Source organism: Mandrillus leucophaeus, unplaced genomic scaffold (assembly GCF_000951045.1).
Source record: "Mandrillus leucophaeus isolate KB7577 unplaced genomic scaffold, Mleu.le_1.0 Scaffold1660, whole genome shotgun sequence".
NCBI lineage: Eukaryota > Metazoa > Chordata > Mammalia > Primates > Cercopithecidae > Mandrillus > Mandrillus leucophaeus.
In genome coordinates, this window is record NW_012101655.1 from 330,717 (window position 1) to 348,375 (window position 17,659).

At 37.2% G+C, this 17,659-nt stretch overlaps 1 protein-coding gene across 2 annotated transcripts in view; it reads left to right on the forward strand.

Annotated features, from left to right (window-relative positions):
- Window positions 1–17,081, forward strand: part of NNT (nicotinamide nucleotide transhydrogenase) — a 96,556-nt gene extending 79,475 nt beyond the window's left edge. For both annotated transcript variants that reach the window (XM_011976457.1, XM_011976456.1), the window contains exons 20-22: window positions 11,701–11,819; window positions 14,195–14,310; window positions 15,833–17,081. In XM_011976457.1, coding sequence (XP_011831847.1) covers window positions 11,701–11,819; window positions 14,195–14,310; window positions 15,833–15,982 — 385 coding nt within the window. In that variant the 3' untranslated portion in view covers window positions 15,983–17,081. The remainder of the gene's footprint in view (window positions 1–11,700; window positions 11,820–14,194; window positions 14,311–15,832) is intronic.
- The last annotated feature ends 578 nt before the right edge of the window (window positions 17,082–17,659 follow it).

Here is a 17,659-nt window from a genome sequence, read left to right on the forward strand (position 1 = left end):
TCTCTCCCTCTGGCCCACAAAAAAGAAGCCTGAAATTTTCCTAGATAAGGATTTGTTTTAAATTGTTAACAAAAAGCTTTTTTTAATAAAAAAAAATTTAATTCTTTCTTTTACATTTGAATATTTTCTTTTCTTCTGTGCAAATAAGAAATATTTGGTCATCTTCTGTGGTTTATTTGAAAATCACAGTTTTGCCTTTTTTTCTGGCCAGTTGATCCAGAATTTTTTTTAAGGGTGTATGTGTGTGTTGGAGTGCAGTGGCGCAAACTTGGCTCACTGCAACCTCCGCCTCCGGGTTCAAGCGATTCTCCCACCTCTGCCTCCTGAGTTAGCTGGGACTATAGGTGTGTGCCACCATGCCCAGCTAATTTTTGTATTTTTTAAAAATAGAGATGAGGTTTCACCATGTTGGCCAGGCTGGTCTTGAATTCCTGACCTCAGTTGATCCGCCCACCTTGGCCTCTCAAAGTGCTGGGATTACAGGTGTGAACCACCGTGCCTGGCCAGAGTGTGCTATTTTTTAAGTTGTTAGGTACTTCGTGTTTCTCTTGAACCTTATCCATGTGCCCTCTGATCTTTTAGATCTGTAGTTCTATGAGCTAAATCTAGTTATTTAGCTTCATCATTGGGTTTAGTCAGTGATAGAAGAGTACCTTTAATAACTGGGCGCAAAAGTCTCTGAGTTAATTTGAAATGTTGATTTGAAATTGATACAGTTGAAATACAACTTGGCATTAACTTTGAAAGAAAATCAGTTGATTAATAATGCAATGCGATACTTTAGATGTATTACTAAGAATCTCTGTTAAAGTGAAATGACTTTTTCAATCTAAAACTTTTTATTTTAGGGTACATTCTTTTGGAAATGATTTTGTTCTATTATTCAAAAATAATCAAATGCTAGGGCCCTAAAATTTAATTATAGGATCTCTGCTTTTGTTGGGGCACAATCTCTGTGCCTTTCTTTGGTTCACGAAATCGTCAGAACATTGACTTAAGATATTGTCAGTACCTGTGTCCACCAAACAATGCAGTAAAATACATATTAATAAACTACAGTTTCAATGTAAGTTCTTCTTGGCAGAGATTTGGATGTTAAACTTGGTAAAATCTATTTTGTTAGGTATTTACAAGGAATTATCTTGTTATCTGGGGAGAAAACAAAAATATGGACTCTGCCCACATAATTAAATGCCCATTCAGCAAAGTGTACAGGTGGTTAATATTTCTAACAACTACTCTCTGATTATAGATCAGTTTTCATTGACGTAGCTATCAGACAAAGCACTAAAAGTTTTAATTTTTTTTCTTTCTCAGTTGAGGTAAGAGTAAGGGAACAGGGGCAAACTGCTTTGAGCTGTCTTTAAGACCATGCAAATATCTTGCTCTTCATCAAACATAACTCCCTAGACTGAACATGTGCTGATTTTTTTTTTTTTTTTCAGATGGAGTTTTGCTTTTTTGCCCAGACTGGAATGCAGTGGCGCCATCCCAGCTCACTGCCATCTCCGCTTCCTGGGTTCAAGCAATTCTCCTGTCTCAGTCTCCCGAGTAGCTGGGGTTACAGGCACCCACCACCATGCCCAGCTAATTTTTGTATTTTTAGTAGAGACGGGGTTTCTACTAAACCAGGCTGGTCTCGAACTCCTGACCTCAGGTGATCCATCCGCCTCGGCTTCCCAAAGTGCTAGGATTACAGGCGTGAGTCACCACGCCCAGCCATGCTAATGATTTTTACAGTACCAATCTTTATTATGATGATTGCAAAATGGTCATGTAAAAACCCCATCACATTTATCAGTTCATGGTCTACCACTGTAAGGGAGAGTGCTTCTTTCTTTCTGTGTTTATTTCTTACTGACTTATGAATCTGTTATCAGTATTAATTCCTGGTTTCCCACTTTCTGCACGGGGTTATAATCTATTACTATCCTTTCTATTTTGATGTTCAAATAACTTTCTTATTTTTAAACACTTTGTGTCATACGTGCCTTTAAAGCCATATATATGTGTCACTTTTGTGCATTTTGCTTTGTGTGCATCCTTCTTTCTCACATATGCAAAGATTACACAAATTCAGCCCTTTCCTCTTTTTAAAAAAATTGAATTGTTATTATACTTAAGTAAGCTTTATTTTTTTTTTTTCTGGATGTGTTATCTTTTTCTTAGTGCTTCTTTTATTGTTCCTGAACTTGAGGGATTATTCAGCTATCTCCACCATAGAAGACAAGGTTAAAAGTCTGGAACTTGATGAAAACAGTGATGGTTATTTGTAAACTCAGGCACCTTGGAAACTTCCATTCATCATGTCTTTTCTCAAATTCCGGGCCATCAGTAGGCTTGGGAGTATATTTTGGTTGTTTCAATATAATGCATTTTCTTTCTAAATCTGTTTTTAATTTTCATGCTTAAACCTGCATATAAAAAGATATTTATGTTTAGATTTGAGGTTTAGAAAAATGCCTCTTATTTGATGAGCATGCACTTTGATTGCTGGAGAAAATTTTTTCCAAATATTTTCTTATTGCCACTGTAAAATATTAAATTTTTAAAGTAGAGATCTCAGCAGAAGAATCCATGTAACATTTTGGAAATGTTTTCTCTGGAGCAGTTTGAAAACAGCTGTGGTAGTACTGAATATAGCTTGTATTACTACATGAAGAATATGAACATAAATTGTCAGTATTTTGCCTCATTTCATTTGTTGTCAGGAGTGATTGAAACTCTGGTTTGGCACGGATGATGACATTAGAATAGCAATGTTTGGTTAAAAAAAATAAACAATCTTGTTTCTAGAGAATTAAAAAAAAATTCACTTACGTGTTGAACTGTCTTTAACGTTGCCAAAAATTATAGAATAATTCATGATTGAAGAACCTAAAACCTGCATTAAGATGGTGAGATTGGATAACCACCTAAAACTAATGAATGTCTTTAATTTATTCTCACTTAAGTAAAACTGTCAACAACCCACTGAAGGAAAAGATGCTGGATTCCTTTTAAAATAATCTTGGAGTATTAATAGTTCATTCTGTGCAGTTCATTTTTACTTGCTATCAGTGCTAATAAAAAATACCTATTTAGTCTTTGTCTCCCATTCCTGACATAAAAAAGCCTATAAAGCCCTTGGAATTTCCTGTTGGGGACGTCTTTTGTTTTTCACAACAAACCCTGTCAACTATACCTGAGTTTATGCTATTAAAGTGAATTTGGCTAGTTAGGGCTAGCCCCATAGCTTCAGGAAGGGGCTAGTTGCCAGAGGTAAAGAACATGTGACTAGAGGGTTGAATCTTTCAGCCCTACCTAGATGGAAAATTATATAAACAGGAGTTCTTTTTTTAACTTTTATTTTAGGTTCAGGGGTACATGTGCAGGTTTGTTATATAGGTAAACTCATCTCAAAGGGTTTGTTGTATAGATTATTTCATCACCCAGGTTTTAAACCTAGTACCCAATAGTTATTTTTGTCGGATCCCTTCCCTCCTCCCTTCTTCTACCCTCAAGTAGGCCCCAGTGTGTTCTTCCCCTCTTTTGTCCATGAGTTCTCATCATTTAGCTCCCACTTATAATTGAGAACATCTGGCATTTGGTTTACTGTTCCTGTGTTAGTTTGCTAAGGATAGTGGCCTCTAGCTCTATCCATGTTCCCATAAAATACATTATCTTATTCTTTTTTGTGGCTGTATGTGTACCAACATTTTCTTTATCCAATCTCTCATTGATGGGCATTTAGGTTAATTTCATGTCTTTGCTATTGTGAATAGTGCTGCAGTGAACATTTGCATGCATGTGTTTTTTATAGTAGAATGGTTTATATTCCTTTGGGTATATACCCAGTAATGAGATTGCTGGGTCAAATGGTTGTTCTGTGTATAGTTCTTTGAGGAATTGCTATACTGTTTTCCACAATTGTTGAACTAACCTACAATCCCACCAATAGTGTATAAGCATTCCCTTTTCTCTGCGATCTCACCAGGATCTGTTGTTTTTTGACTTTTTAGTAATAGCCGCTCTGATTGATGTGAGATGGTATCTCATTGTGGTTTTGACTTGAATTTCTCTAATGGTCAGTGATGTTGAGTTTTTTTTCATATGATTGTTGGCCATATGTATGTCTTCTTTCGAAAAGTGTCTGTTCATGTCCTTTGCCCAGTTTTAATGTGGTTGTTTGTTTTTTTTTGTTTGTAAATTTGTTTAAGTTCCTTATAGATGCTGGATATTAGGCTTTTATTAGATGCGTAGTTTGTAAACATTTTCTCCCATTCTGTAAGCTGTCTCTTTGTTGATAGTTTCTTTTGCTGTGCAGAAACTCTTTAGTTTAATTAGATCCTATTTATCAATTTCTGCTTTTGTTGAATTGCTTTTTGTGTCATCATTATGAAATATTTGCCTGCTCCTATCTCTAGAATGGTATTGGCTAGGTTGTCTTCCAGGATTTTTATAGTTTGGGATTTTACATTTAAATCTTTAATCCATCTTGAGTTAATTTTTGGATATGGCACAAGGAAGGGGTCCAGCTTCAATCTTCTGTGTATGGTTAGTCAGTTATCCCAGCACCATTTATTGAATAGGGAGTCCTTTCCCCGTGGCTTGATTTTGTCAGCTTTGTTGAAGATCAGATGGTCATAGTTATGTGACCTTATTTCTGGGGTCTCTATTCTGTTTCATTGGTCTATGTGTCTGTTTTTGTACCAGTTTTTGTACCAGTACCATGCTACCTGACTTCAAACTATATTACAGGGCTGTAGTATATAGTTTTAGAATATAGTTTTACTGCTACAACCCTGTAGTTTTACTACAGCCCTGTAATATAGTTTGAAGTCAGGTAGCATGGTACTGGTACAACTTTGCTCTTTTTGGTTAAGATTGCCTTGGCTATTGGGGCTCTTTTCTGGTTCCATATGAATTTTAAAATAGTTTTTTCTATTAGTTTTCTAATAATTTCTAATAGTTTTCCAGTTCATTCTGTAAAGAATGTCATTGGTAGTTTGATAGGAATAGCACTGAATCTGTAAATCGCTTTGGGCAGTATGACCACTTTAGTGATATTGATTCTTCCTAACCATGAGCATGGAATGTTTTTCCTTTTTTTTGTGTCATCTCTGATTTCGTTGAACACTGTTTTGTAATTCTCATTGTAGGGATCTTTCGCTTCCCTGATTAGCTGTATTCCTAGGTATTTTATTATTTTTGTGACACTTGTGAATGGGGTTATGTTCCTGATTTGGCCAGGGTTGGCTGTTGTTTGTATATAGGAATGCTAGTGATTTTTATACATTTATTTTGTATCCTAAAAGTTTGCTAAAGTTGTTTATCAGCTGAAGGTGCTTTGGGGCCAAGACTGTGGGGTTTGCTAGGTATAAAATCATGTCATCTCCAAACAGGGATAGTTTGACTTCCTCTTTTCCTATTTGGATGCTCTTTATTTCTTTCTCTTGCCTGATTGCTCTGGCAAAGACTCTTATTACTATGTTGAATAGGAGTGGTGAGAAGAGGGCACCCTTGTCTTATGCTGGTTTTCAAAGAGAATGCTTCCTGCTCCTGCACATTCAGTATAATGTTGGCCATGGGTTGGTCATAGATGGCACTTATTATTTTGAGGTATGTTCCTTTAATACCTAGTTTAGTGAGAGTTTTTAACATGAAGGGATATTGAATGTTATTGAAAGCATTTTCTGCATCTATTGAGATAATCATGTGGTTTCTGTCTTTAGTTCTGTTTGTGTGATGAATCACACTTACTGATTTGCATATGTTGAACTGGCCTTGCATCCCTGGGATGAAGCCTACTTGATTGTGGTGTATTAGCTTTTTGATGTGCTGCTGGATTCAGTTTGCAGGTATTTTGTTGAGGATTTTTGTATCAATGTTCATCAAGGATAAAGTGTGTGTGTGTGTGTGTGTGTGTGTGTGTGTGTTTATGTGTGTGTGTGTGTGTGTCTGACAGATTTTGGTGTCAGAATGATGCTGGCCTTATAGAATGAGTTGGGGAGGGGTCTCTCCTCCTCGGTTTTTTCGAATCATTTCTGTAGGAATGGTACCAGCTCTTCTTTGTACATCTGGTAGATTTGAGCTGCCAATTCATCAGATCCTGGGCTTTATTTTGGTTGGTAGACTATTTATTACTGATTCAATTTCTTTATTGGCCTGTTCAGGGAATCAGTTTCTTCCTGGTTCAGTGGGAGGGTGTGTGTGTCCAGGAATGTATTCAACTCCTTTAGATTTTCTAGTTTCTGTGTATAGAGATATTTGATAAAAAAGAATATCTGCACATGCACACGTATGTTTATTGCAGCACTATTCACAATAGCAAAGACTTGGAACCAACCCAAATGTCCATCAGTGACAGATTGGATTAAGAAAATGTGGCACATATACACCATGGAATACTATGCAGCCATAAAAAAGGATGAGTTTGTGTCCTTTGTAGGGACATGGATGCAGCTGGAAACCATCATTCTCAGCAAACTATCGCAAGAACAGAAAACCAAATACTGCATGTTCTCACTCATAGGTGGGAATTTAACAATGAGATCACTTTGACACAGGAAGGGGAATATCACACACTGGGTCCTATTGTGGGGAGCAGGGAGAGGGGAGGGATAGCATTAGGAGGAATACCTAATGTAAATGACGAGTTAATGAGTGTAGCACACCAACATGGCACATGTATAGATATGTAACAAACCTGCACATTGTGCACATGTACCCTAGAACTTAAAGTATAATAATTAAAAAAAAAATCTGTCATTTGATATATTTTTCCTCCAATTAAAAGACCTCTAATAGTAGTTTAGGGTCTTCATTATTAGTTTTAAAGATGTAGAAAACTATTTCTCACTTACCTGGGCAAAAGAAATGGCCATCTATAGCTCTTTTCAGGTCTTCTTTTCAGGAAAGGGTCAAGTCTTGTGCTCTTTAACCTCTTCCCTGATGTGCCTATATGAAGAGTGGGGAGGCCTGACTTGGCAGCAGTACATGTGAAAAATAACAACGAACCTTAAATGATCATAATTTTTGTGTGAGGCAGCATTGTGTTGTGGTGGCCATAAATGCTAATACAGACTTAGGCTTTATCAATGAAAGATGTGAGAATATGGTTTTCTTACTGCACCTTATGCATCTAGATCATGTCTAGCACACTGTATTCACTTTGAGGGACTGAGACTGAAGCTGGGCATTGACAATATAGGATACAGATGACTAGGACAGCAGTAGGTCAGGAAGTCTGTCATTCATTAAATATTTGAAAGGACTGAGGGTGTTTTGCTTAGGAGGAATCCAAGGTACATTAGTCCATTTTTGTGCTGCTGATAAAGACATACATGAGATTGGGCAATTCACAAAAGAAGGAGGTTTAATGGACTTGCAGTTCCACATGGGTGGGAAGGCCTCACAATCATGGCAGAAGGCAAGGAGGAGCAAGTCACATCTTACAAGGATGGTAGCAAGCCAGAACAAGAGAGCTTGTGCAGGGAAACTCCTTCTAATAAAACCATCAGATCTCGTGAGACTTATTCACTGTTATGAGAACAACACAGAAAAGACCTGCCCCCATGATTCAGTTACCTCCCACTGGGGCCCTCCCACAACACGTGGGAATTCAAGGTGAGATTTCGGTAGAGACACAGCCAAACTGTATCATTCCACCTCTGGCCCCTCCCAAATCTCATATCCTCACATTTCAAAACCAATCATGCCTTCCTTACCATCCCCCAAAGTATTAACTCATTTCAACATTAACTCAAAAGTCCACAGTCCAAAGTCTCATAGGAGACAAGGCAAGTCCCTTCTGCCTATGAGCCTGTAAAATCAAAAGCAAGTTAGTTACTTAGATACAATTGGGTAAATACACCCATTTCAAATGGGAGAAGTTGGCCAAAACAAAGGGACTACAGGCCCCATGCAAATTTGAAATCCAGTGGGGCAGTCAAATCTTAAAGCTCAAAAAATGATCTCCTTTGACTCCATGCCTCACATCCAGCTTACAATGATACAAAAGATGGGTTCCCATGGTCTTGGGCAGCTCTGCCCCTGTGGCTTTACAGGGTACAGCCTCCCTCCTGGCTGCTTTCATGGACTGGCGTTGAGTTTCTGCAGATTTTCCAGGTGCGCAGTGCAAGCTGTTGGTGGATCTACCGTTCTAGGGTCTGGAGGATGGTGACCCTCTTCTCACAGCTCCACTAGGTGGTGCCCGAGTAGGGACTTTATGTGGGTGATCCAACCCCACATTTTCCTTCTGCACTGCCCTAGCGGAGGTTCTCTATGAGGGCCCCACCCCCACAGCAAACTTCTGCCTGGGCACCCAGGTGTTTCTATGCATCTTCTGAAATCTAGGCGGAGGATACCAAACCTCGATTCTTGACTTCTGTGCACACGTAGGCTCAACACCACGTGGAAGCTACCAAGGCTTGGGGCTTCCACCCTCTGAAGCAACAGCCCAAGCTATACCTTGGCCCCTTTAGGTCATGACTTAAGCGACTGGGACACAGGGCACCAAGTCCCTACACTGCACACAGCAGAGGGACCCTGGGCCTGGCACATGAAACCATTTTTTCCTCCTAAACCTCTGGGCCTTTGATGGGAGGGGCTGCTGCAAAGGTCTCTGACATGCCCTGGAGACATTTTCCCCATGGCCTTGGGGATTAACATTAGGCTCCTCATTACTTATGTAAGTTTCTATAGCTGGCTTGAATTTCTCCTCAGAAAATGGGATTTTTCTTTTCTATCACATTGTCAGGCTGCAAATTTTCCAAACTTTTATGCTCTGTTTGCTTTCTAAAACTGAATGCCTTTAACAGCACCCAAGTCAGCTCTTGAATGATATGCTGCTCAGAAATTTCTTCTGTGACATATTCTAAATTATCTTGCTCAAGTTCAAAGTTCTGCACACCTCTAGGGCAGGGGTAAAATGCCATCATTCTCTTTGCTAAAACATAACAAGAGTCACCTTTGCCCTAGTTCCCAACAAGTTCCTCATCTCCATCTGAGACCACCTCAGCCTGGATTTCATTGTCCATAACATTATCAGCATTTTGATCAAAGCTGTTCAACAAGTGTCTGGGGAGTTCCAAACTTTCCCACATTCTCCTGCCTTCTTCTGAGCCCTCTAAACTGTTCCAACCTCTGCCTGTTACCCAGTTCCAAAGTTGCTTCCACATTTTTGGGTATCTTTTCAACAGCACCCTACTCCCGGTACCAGTTTACTATATTAGTCCATTTTCATGCTGCTGATAAAGACATACCTGAGACTGGGCAATTTATATAAGAAGGAGGTTTAATGGACTTACAGTTTCACATGGCTGGGAAGGTCTCACATTCATGGCAGAAGGCAAGGAGGAGCAAGTCACATCTTACGTGGATGGTGGCAGGCAAAAAAAGGAGAGCTTGTGCAGGAAAACTCCTTCTCATAAAATCATCAGGTCTTGTGAAACTTATTCACTATCATGAGACCAGCATGGGAAAAGATCTGTCCCCATGATTCGATTACCTTCCAGCAGGTCCCTTCTACAACACATGGGAATCAAGATGAGATTTGAGTGGGAACACAGCCAAACCATATCACTAGGATAGCTGACAGGAATCTGCAAATGAAAGAGGTTGTAGATTCATTATGGTTCCAGACGGCACAACTACAGACCTTGGAAAACAATGAGATGGAGTTTCTCTTTGGGTATATATATACCCAAGAGATTATATATATACACACACACACATAATTTATTTATCTTTGGCTTAATATGAATACATTATATATTACATAATATATATTAAGATTGAATATATTAATATATGAATATATATGGCAAATCCTCAAATAATGTCATTTTTTTCAGTATCATTTTGTTACCACTTTGATGAGAAAAAAAAAATCAATTCCCAGCTGGGGCTATTGTCACTGTGGGGTCTGCACATTCTCACCATGCCTGCATGGGTTTTCTCTGGATTCTGTGCTTTCCTCTCATATCTCAAAGACGTTCATGTTAAGTGAATTGGTGTGTCTACGTGGTCCCAGTCTGAGTGAGTGTGGGTGTCTGGGAGTGCACACTGCAATGAGATGGTGTCCTGTCCGGATCTGATTCCTGCCTTGGATAAATAATTATCATATTTGATCTTATTAATCTTTCCTAACTGTATGTATAGCTCACATTTATTTCAATGTTTACTATTAGAAATGTTTTGGTTTTTATTTAGAAGTTTGGGGATACTTTTGTGGCCAGAAATATGCTGTAGGAACTTAACTCTTGTTTATATCAATTAGCCTAGAGTAAAATTGGTTTCATTATATCTTGTTTCACTTAAAGTTGCACTTTCTAAAAATTTGCACTTTCTAAGAACTTATGGATAAGTGAGGACTTACTGTATATGAATGAATATATTACTATATGAATATATATGCATACATACACAATATACACATACTTGCACACACATGCACACACACATGTGTGTGTGTGTCTGTGTATACATATATGTAGTCTAGTAATGGATTAGACCTTAGAAGGGTCACTGAAGGTATTTAAGCTGAGGCTGGATGGATCTCTTCCAAGAGATAGTATAAACTGCATTTCTTTTTGGATTCATTCATTCATTAATTCATTCACTTCTTATGGAGCCTTTTCTATGTGCCACGCACTGCTCCGAGTACTGTGGAGACAGATAAATACTGGGCAAGAAGTTGGATTAAAAAACTTTAAAGACCTCATTATATCTGTGGTCAAAAGAAGTTGCTTGATGCTTTGGTGTCCTTTACCCTAAGTGTAGAGCTCTGCTTGCGTATTACCCACTCTGTGTTTTAGATGCTCCTGTGTGTTCCCATCACATGTCTTCTGTGATGTAGAGTAGTACTTTATATCATTCTCTGAGTGGCTGTAGGCTTTAACATCGTGTGTATGACAATATTTTACCTCCCTACCTTTTTTGTTTTGCTTGCGACAAAGTCTTGCTCTGTCACCCAGGCTGGAGTGCAGTGGCACGATCTTAGCTCATGGCAATCTCCTCCTCCTGGGTTCAAGCGATTCTCCTGCCTCAGCCTCCTGAGTAGCTGGGATTACAGGCACCTGCCATTGTGCCTGGCTAATTTTTGTATTTTTAGTAGAGATGGGGTTTTGCTATGTTGGCTAGGCTGGTCTTGAACTCCTGACCTCAAGTGATCTGCCCATCTTGGCCTTCCAAAGTGCTGGGATTACAGGCATGAGCCACCGTGCCCAGTTATCTCCCTACCTTTGAACAAAGAGGTTAAAGTTGAACGTGAAGTCAGCTTTTGATAGAATAATGTTGAGTTTTCATGGGAGACATTTAATTCCAGGCTAGGTGAATAGGTTTTTAAAGATTCAATATTTACCAGAAAGTATGAGAGAACACAATGCTTTTTAAATGTAAAGTGATATTATTTATTAACATTATTGGAAGTTCACTGCACTGCAAGCATATATGGAAGAGTCTGGCTCCAAAGTTATGCTTTTATTTTTCTGAGGAAAGTTATAGTTTCTCCACACTAAGATACCGAATCTTCAACTTCAATATTTGTAAATTGACTATATATCTGGACTACTTCTGTTTCATTCTGTAGAGATCAGATAGTATCAGAAAAAAGCAGAGGTGCAAAGAACAAAGTGTGCAGATTTAGAGGTGATATTGGGGTCTCTGTACATTATGTCCTGTCAAGTAAAGCCAGCTGTTCATTTGTTTCATGTCTAGGTTTGGAATTCACCCAGTTGCAGGCCGCATGCCTGGTCAGCTTAATGTGCTGCTGGCTGAGGCTGGAGTGCCATATGATATTGTGTTGGAAATGGATGAGATCAACCATGATTTTCCAGGTAAGTGATGGGGGCAATGGTGAAGTTTAAATATTCTTACTATGAATAAAGCAGTGCAGATTTGGGATATAAATTGTAGATTAAGTGAAGACTGACTAGTCAGATGAAAAAGAACTTATACCTGGTAGACATTCAGTTGAAATTAAATAAGTGAAAGATAGTATTGAATAAGATACAAAAGATTCATAAACAGCACAGGTAAATTTTTCTCTCCTGTGAAGAACTGAAGGATGGTGAAAACCTTGGGGTGTAGTGTAGAAATACTGAAGACTGGGGATCTGGGCAGACCTGGCTTTTGAATCCAGATCCTGATTCTCAGTAGCTTGTTACTCAACCTCAGGCTCTTCATTTATGAGTGCTTCTGTTGATAATTTAGTGTCTGATTCTTGCCAGTCTCTGAGATTTTACTGATTTCCGATTTTACTAATGTATGACTGGTGAAGTAGTTTTCTCTTTCTTTTCTTTTTAAAAAGTACTAGAATTTCCCTAGATAAAGTGCTGTACTTTATAGCTGTCATAGGGTAGATGTTGAATGGTAATGACATTTGGCCCAAGCCTATGCTTGTTAAAATTAAACCATTTCCCCCTGGCAAATATCCACTGTAAACTTAAAAAATGCTGTTTATTAGAAAAAGTAATGAAATTATGTGTATGTCTAGATTCACATGGCATTTTTTGGCAACATTCTAAGGTAGTTTATATTGCAGTTCTTAAAGAGAAAACTTAGGCCATTTTAATTTTATGTCCCTTTTCAGATTCCATTGTTGTTAAATTATGTGTAACACCAGCCAGTTCCAGGAATTATGGACATGACTTTAATGCAGATTTTGAGACCATTGTCTATTAGACATCAGACTGTATCTCAAGGGGTTATCTTATTTTATTTTTATGTATCTTTTTTTAACTTTTATTGTAGATTCAGGGGTACATGTGCAGGTTTGTTACATGGTTATATTGTGGGATGCTGAGGGTTAGATGTAGTGAGCATAGTACCCCACAATTTTTCAACCCTTGCCCATGTCCCTCCCACCCCATTCTGGTAGTCTCCAGGTTCTATTGTCACCATATTTATGTCCCTGAGTACCCAGTGTTTAGCTCTCACTTATAAGTGAGAATGTGCGGTATTTGGTTTTCTGTTCCTGTGTTAATTTGCTTAGGATAATGACCTCCAGCTGTTTCCATGTTGCTGGAAAGGACATGATTTCCATCTTTTTTATGGCTGTGTAGTGTTCCATGGTGTATATGTACCACATTTTCTTTATCCAGTGCACTGTTGATCGACACCTAGGTTGATTCTATGTCTTTGCTATTGTGAATAGTGCTGCAATGAACATGCTAGTGAATGTGTCTTTTGGTAGAAAGATTTGTTTTCTTTTGGATATGTACGCAGTAGTGGGATTGCTGGGTCATGTAGGAGTTCTGAGTTCTTTGAGAAATCTCCAAATTGCTTTCCACAGTGGCTGAACTAATTTACATTTCCACAAACAGTGTGTAAATGTTCCTTTTTCTCCACAGCCTTGCCAGCATCTGTTATTTTTTTTACTTTTGTTAATAGCCGTTCTCACCGGTGTGAGATAGTAATTTCACTGTGGTTTTGCTTTGCATTTCTCTTATGTTTAGTGATGTTGAACATTTCTTCATGTTTGTTGACCACTTGTATGTCTTCTTTTGAGAAATGTCTGTTCATGTCTTTTGCCCATTTTTAAAATGTGTTTTTTTTGCTTGTTGAGTTAAGTTCCTTATAGATTCTGGATATTAGACCTCTGTCCAATGCATGCATAATTTGTGAATATTTTCTCTCATTCTGTAGCTTGTCTGTTTACTCTCTTGTTAGTTTCTTTTGCTAGGCAGAAGCTCTTTAGTTTAATTAGGTCTCACTTGTCAATTATTGCATTGTTGCAATTGCTTCTGAGGACTTAGTCATACATTTTTCCCAAGGCTGATGTTCAGAATGGTATTTCCTAGGTTTTCTTCTTCGATTCTTATAGTTTGAGGTTTAAGTGGTCATTTTAAAGGTTGAAAGTGGAATGCAAATTTCATAAAATCATGTGACACTATAGCAAGATCATTTTGAGATCAAAAAAGGGTTATAAAGTCAGATTAGTTAGATTTATTGAGAGGGGAGAAGCATAATAATGCAGGCTGTAGTCAAGATAGTCAAGTTCAAATGCAAAACCTACTGCTTTTTAGCTGTGTGACATTGGCTGAGTTGCTTCACCTCTCTGATAAAGTTCCTTGTAAAGTGCCTGGCACAAGTGTGAATCCTATATTTTTGTTATTATTATTATAAAGTAAAGATCACTATAATTTGTCTGAAAATATGTAAAAGTGACCCTTTGAGTTTTGTATTCTTTCTTTTTTCTTTTATTATATAGATACTGATTTGGTCCTTGTAATTGGAGCTAATGACACTGTTAATTCAGCAGCTCAAGAAGATCCCAACTCTATTATTGCAGGCATGCCAGTCCTTGAGGTCTGGAAATCAAAGCAGGTAAAGTTTCAGTCTTGTATTTCATTCTGATAATCAAAGGTTACTTAAAATATACACGCAGAACTTTCTTTGATCATTTGATAAGAAATGATGATGCCTTCTAGGAGGTCCAGGAGTAAGAGCGTGTTTAGGGCCCAGTTTCCTATGTCCAGCTTCTGTCTGTTCTCTGGCCACCAGAGAAACTGAGTGAATGCCCTAATCACAAGTAGAACCAGATGAGATTATGTGGGTGGATTAACAAAATCTGTAACCACAGCTGAAAAAAGAGCTGTGAGCTTTTGTAATGAGTCTGGCTAAATTCCAGATTGAGTCCTGTGAAGCAGATGGCTTCCCTCTGGGACAGTGAGTCAGTATCAGTCGCCATCATATACCAAGATGAGCATATTTTTTTCATTTAACTTTCTGAAAGGGAATTTATAAGTTGTTATAGAGTGTCTAGCAGGAAGGTGATTTAGAAATCCAAACAATAACGTGGCATAAGGAAGCAAGCTTCATTCATGTATATTACTTCTGAAAAAGCTAATTGCTAGATTTTAGATAACTCAAAGGCTTGTAAATTTTCCTCTACCTCAGCAGTAGGCACATTTTACCACTACTGAGGCTTCTCTGCATTTAAAAAATCATAATAATGTACATTTCCATTTAATTTTGTTTCTTGTTGTTGTAAATATGGGAGTTTAAAACTTAGTATTTGTGATGAGTGAGTAGACATAAAATATACTTGTTCATGTGTGTATGAAAAATTGTATCAGTAGTCAATATTTGAGAATTTGTGAAGTGCATTACTATACTAATGCTATAAGAAAAAGAATACATTTGCACTGCTTCTATTTTTTGATAGATTGCCTGTCCTAGTAGACCACAGAAAAGCTTTTCATTTCATTAAGAACTGACTTGATATTCAGCAGGACAGCAACATCCATAACTCATGTCATTGTAAATGTCTATAACTTGTCAATATTATACATTGACTTACATCTTCCATTTTGATTTATAAGAACATTCTGTTAGTTAGTAGCTCTGTTATTGTGAGAAGCTGGATTGCTCTTTGGGCTTTTATCCTAGAACTTTCTGATATACTTTAAAGTCATAGAAAAGAATAACATAGTTTTCCCACTCAACCTTATCTGTTTTAGAATTTGTAGTGGAAACTTATGCACTAAACTTGTTTTCTTTAGCACATTCATAGAAAAATGCTTTTTTTGCTGACTAGAAAATGGTGTACATGGTCTTTATAGAGAAAAAAGCACTAAGAAGAAAATAATTGTAATCTTGTCACTCAGAGATAAATTATTAACACGACTTTTTCTCTAATGGATATAAGAATAAGGGCACACTTAAGTATTAAAGTTAATACAATGTAAACATATGTTAAAAATACTTCTTGTGTAAAGTCCCTGCACTAAATAATTAGTAGTGGTACATGCCTTGTTCAAAGGTAGTGAAGAACAATGTTTGTGTGCCTAACATGTCCTAGACAGGTCTGTTAAATACACTATGTCATTTTATCTCTGGTTCTCAGGTGATTGTTATGAAGAGGTCTTTGGGCGTTGGCTATGCTGCAGTGGACAATCCAATCTTCTACAAACCTAACACGGCCATGCTTCTAGGTGATGCTAAGAAAACATGTGACGCGCTCCAGGCGAAAGTTAGAGAATCCTATCAGAAGTAAATATTAAGAATCAAGCTGTTGGCTAATAAAGCCACCTCTGCAGTTGTGGGAACAGGAAAATAAAGTATCAGTATACATGGTGATGTACATCTGTAGCAAAGCTCTTGGAAGAAAAGGAAGACTGAAGAAAGCAAAGTAAATACTGTACAGAGAGATTTTTCAAAAGCAGTGATCCCTCAATTTTAAAAAAGGATTGAAAATTCTAAATGTCTTTCTGTGCATATTTTTTGTGTTAGGAATCAAAAGTATTTTATAAAAGGAGAAAGAACAGCCTCATTTTAGATGTAATCCTGTTGGATTTTTTATGCCTCCTCAGTAACCAGAAATGTTTTAAGAAACTAAGTGTTTAGGATTTCAGGACTTAACATTATACATGGCTCTGAAATATCTGACACAATGTAAACATTGCAGGCATCTGCATTTTGTGTTTTTTTTTTTTCCAACAAATGTGACTAATTTGAAACTTTTATGAACTTCTGAGCTGTCCCCTTGCAATTTAACCACAGTTTGAATTAACCATATCAAATCTGTTTTAATTTTTTAAACTGTACCTCAGAGTCTATATTTCAAGGGCATATTTTCTCACTACTATTTTAATACATTAAAGGACTAAATAATCTTTCAGAGATGCTGGAAACAAATCATTTGCTTTATATGTTTCATTAGAACACCAATGAAACATACAACTTGAAAATTAGTAATAGTTGTATTTTAGAAAATCCCATTTCTAATTGGAGATCTCTTTAATTTCAATCAACTTATAATGTGTAGTACTGTATTAAGTGCACTTGAGTGGAATTCAACATTTGACTAATAAAATGAGTTCATCGTGTTGGCAAGTGATGTAGCAATTATCTCTGGTGACAAAAGAGTAAAATCAAATATTTCTGCCTGTTACAAATATCAAAGGAAGACCTGCTACTATGAAATAGATGACATTAATCTGTCTTCACTGTTTATAATAGGGATGGATTTTCTTTCAAATCAGTGTATGTTTTGAGGTCTTATGTAATTGATGACATTTGAGAGAAATGGTGGCTTTTTTTTGCTACCTCTTTGTTCATCTAAGCACCAGTAAAGATCATGTCTTTTTATACAAGTCTAGATTTTCTTTGTGACTTTGCTACTGTGCCTAAAGCTCTAAATATAGGTGAATGTGTGATGAATACTCAGATTATTTGTCTCTCTATGTAATTAATTTGATACTAAGTTTCTCAAAAAATTATTAACACATGAAAGACAATCTCTAAACCAGAAAAAGAAGTAGTACAAATTTTGTTACTGTAATGCTAGTGTTTAGTGAGTTTAAAACACACAGTATCTTTTGGTTTTATAATCAGTTTCTATTTGGCTGTGCCTGAGATTAAGATCTGTGTCTGTGTGTGTGTGTGTGTGTGTGTGTGTGTGTGGTAAAGCAGAAGAGACTTTTTTTAAAGTTTTAAGTGATAAATGCAATTTGTTAATTGATCTTAGGTCACTAGTAAACTCAGGGCTTAATTATCATGAATATTCCATTAGAAGAAAGTAAACACCATCTTTATTCCTGCCCTTTTCCTTCTCTCAAAGTAGTCATAGCTATATCTAGAAAGAAGCAATTTTGATTTCTTGAAAAGGTAGTTCCTACACTCAGTTTAAACTAAAAATAATCATACTTGGATTTATTAATTTATTTTTGTC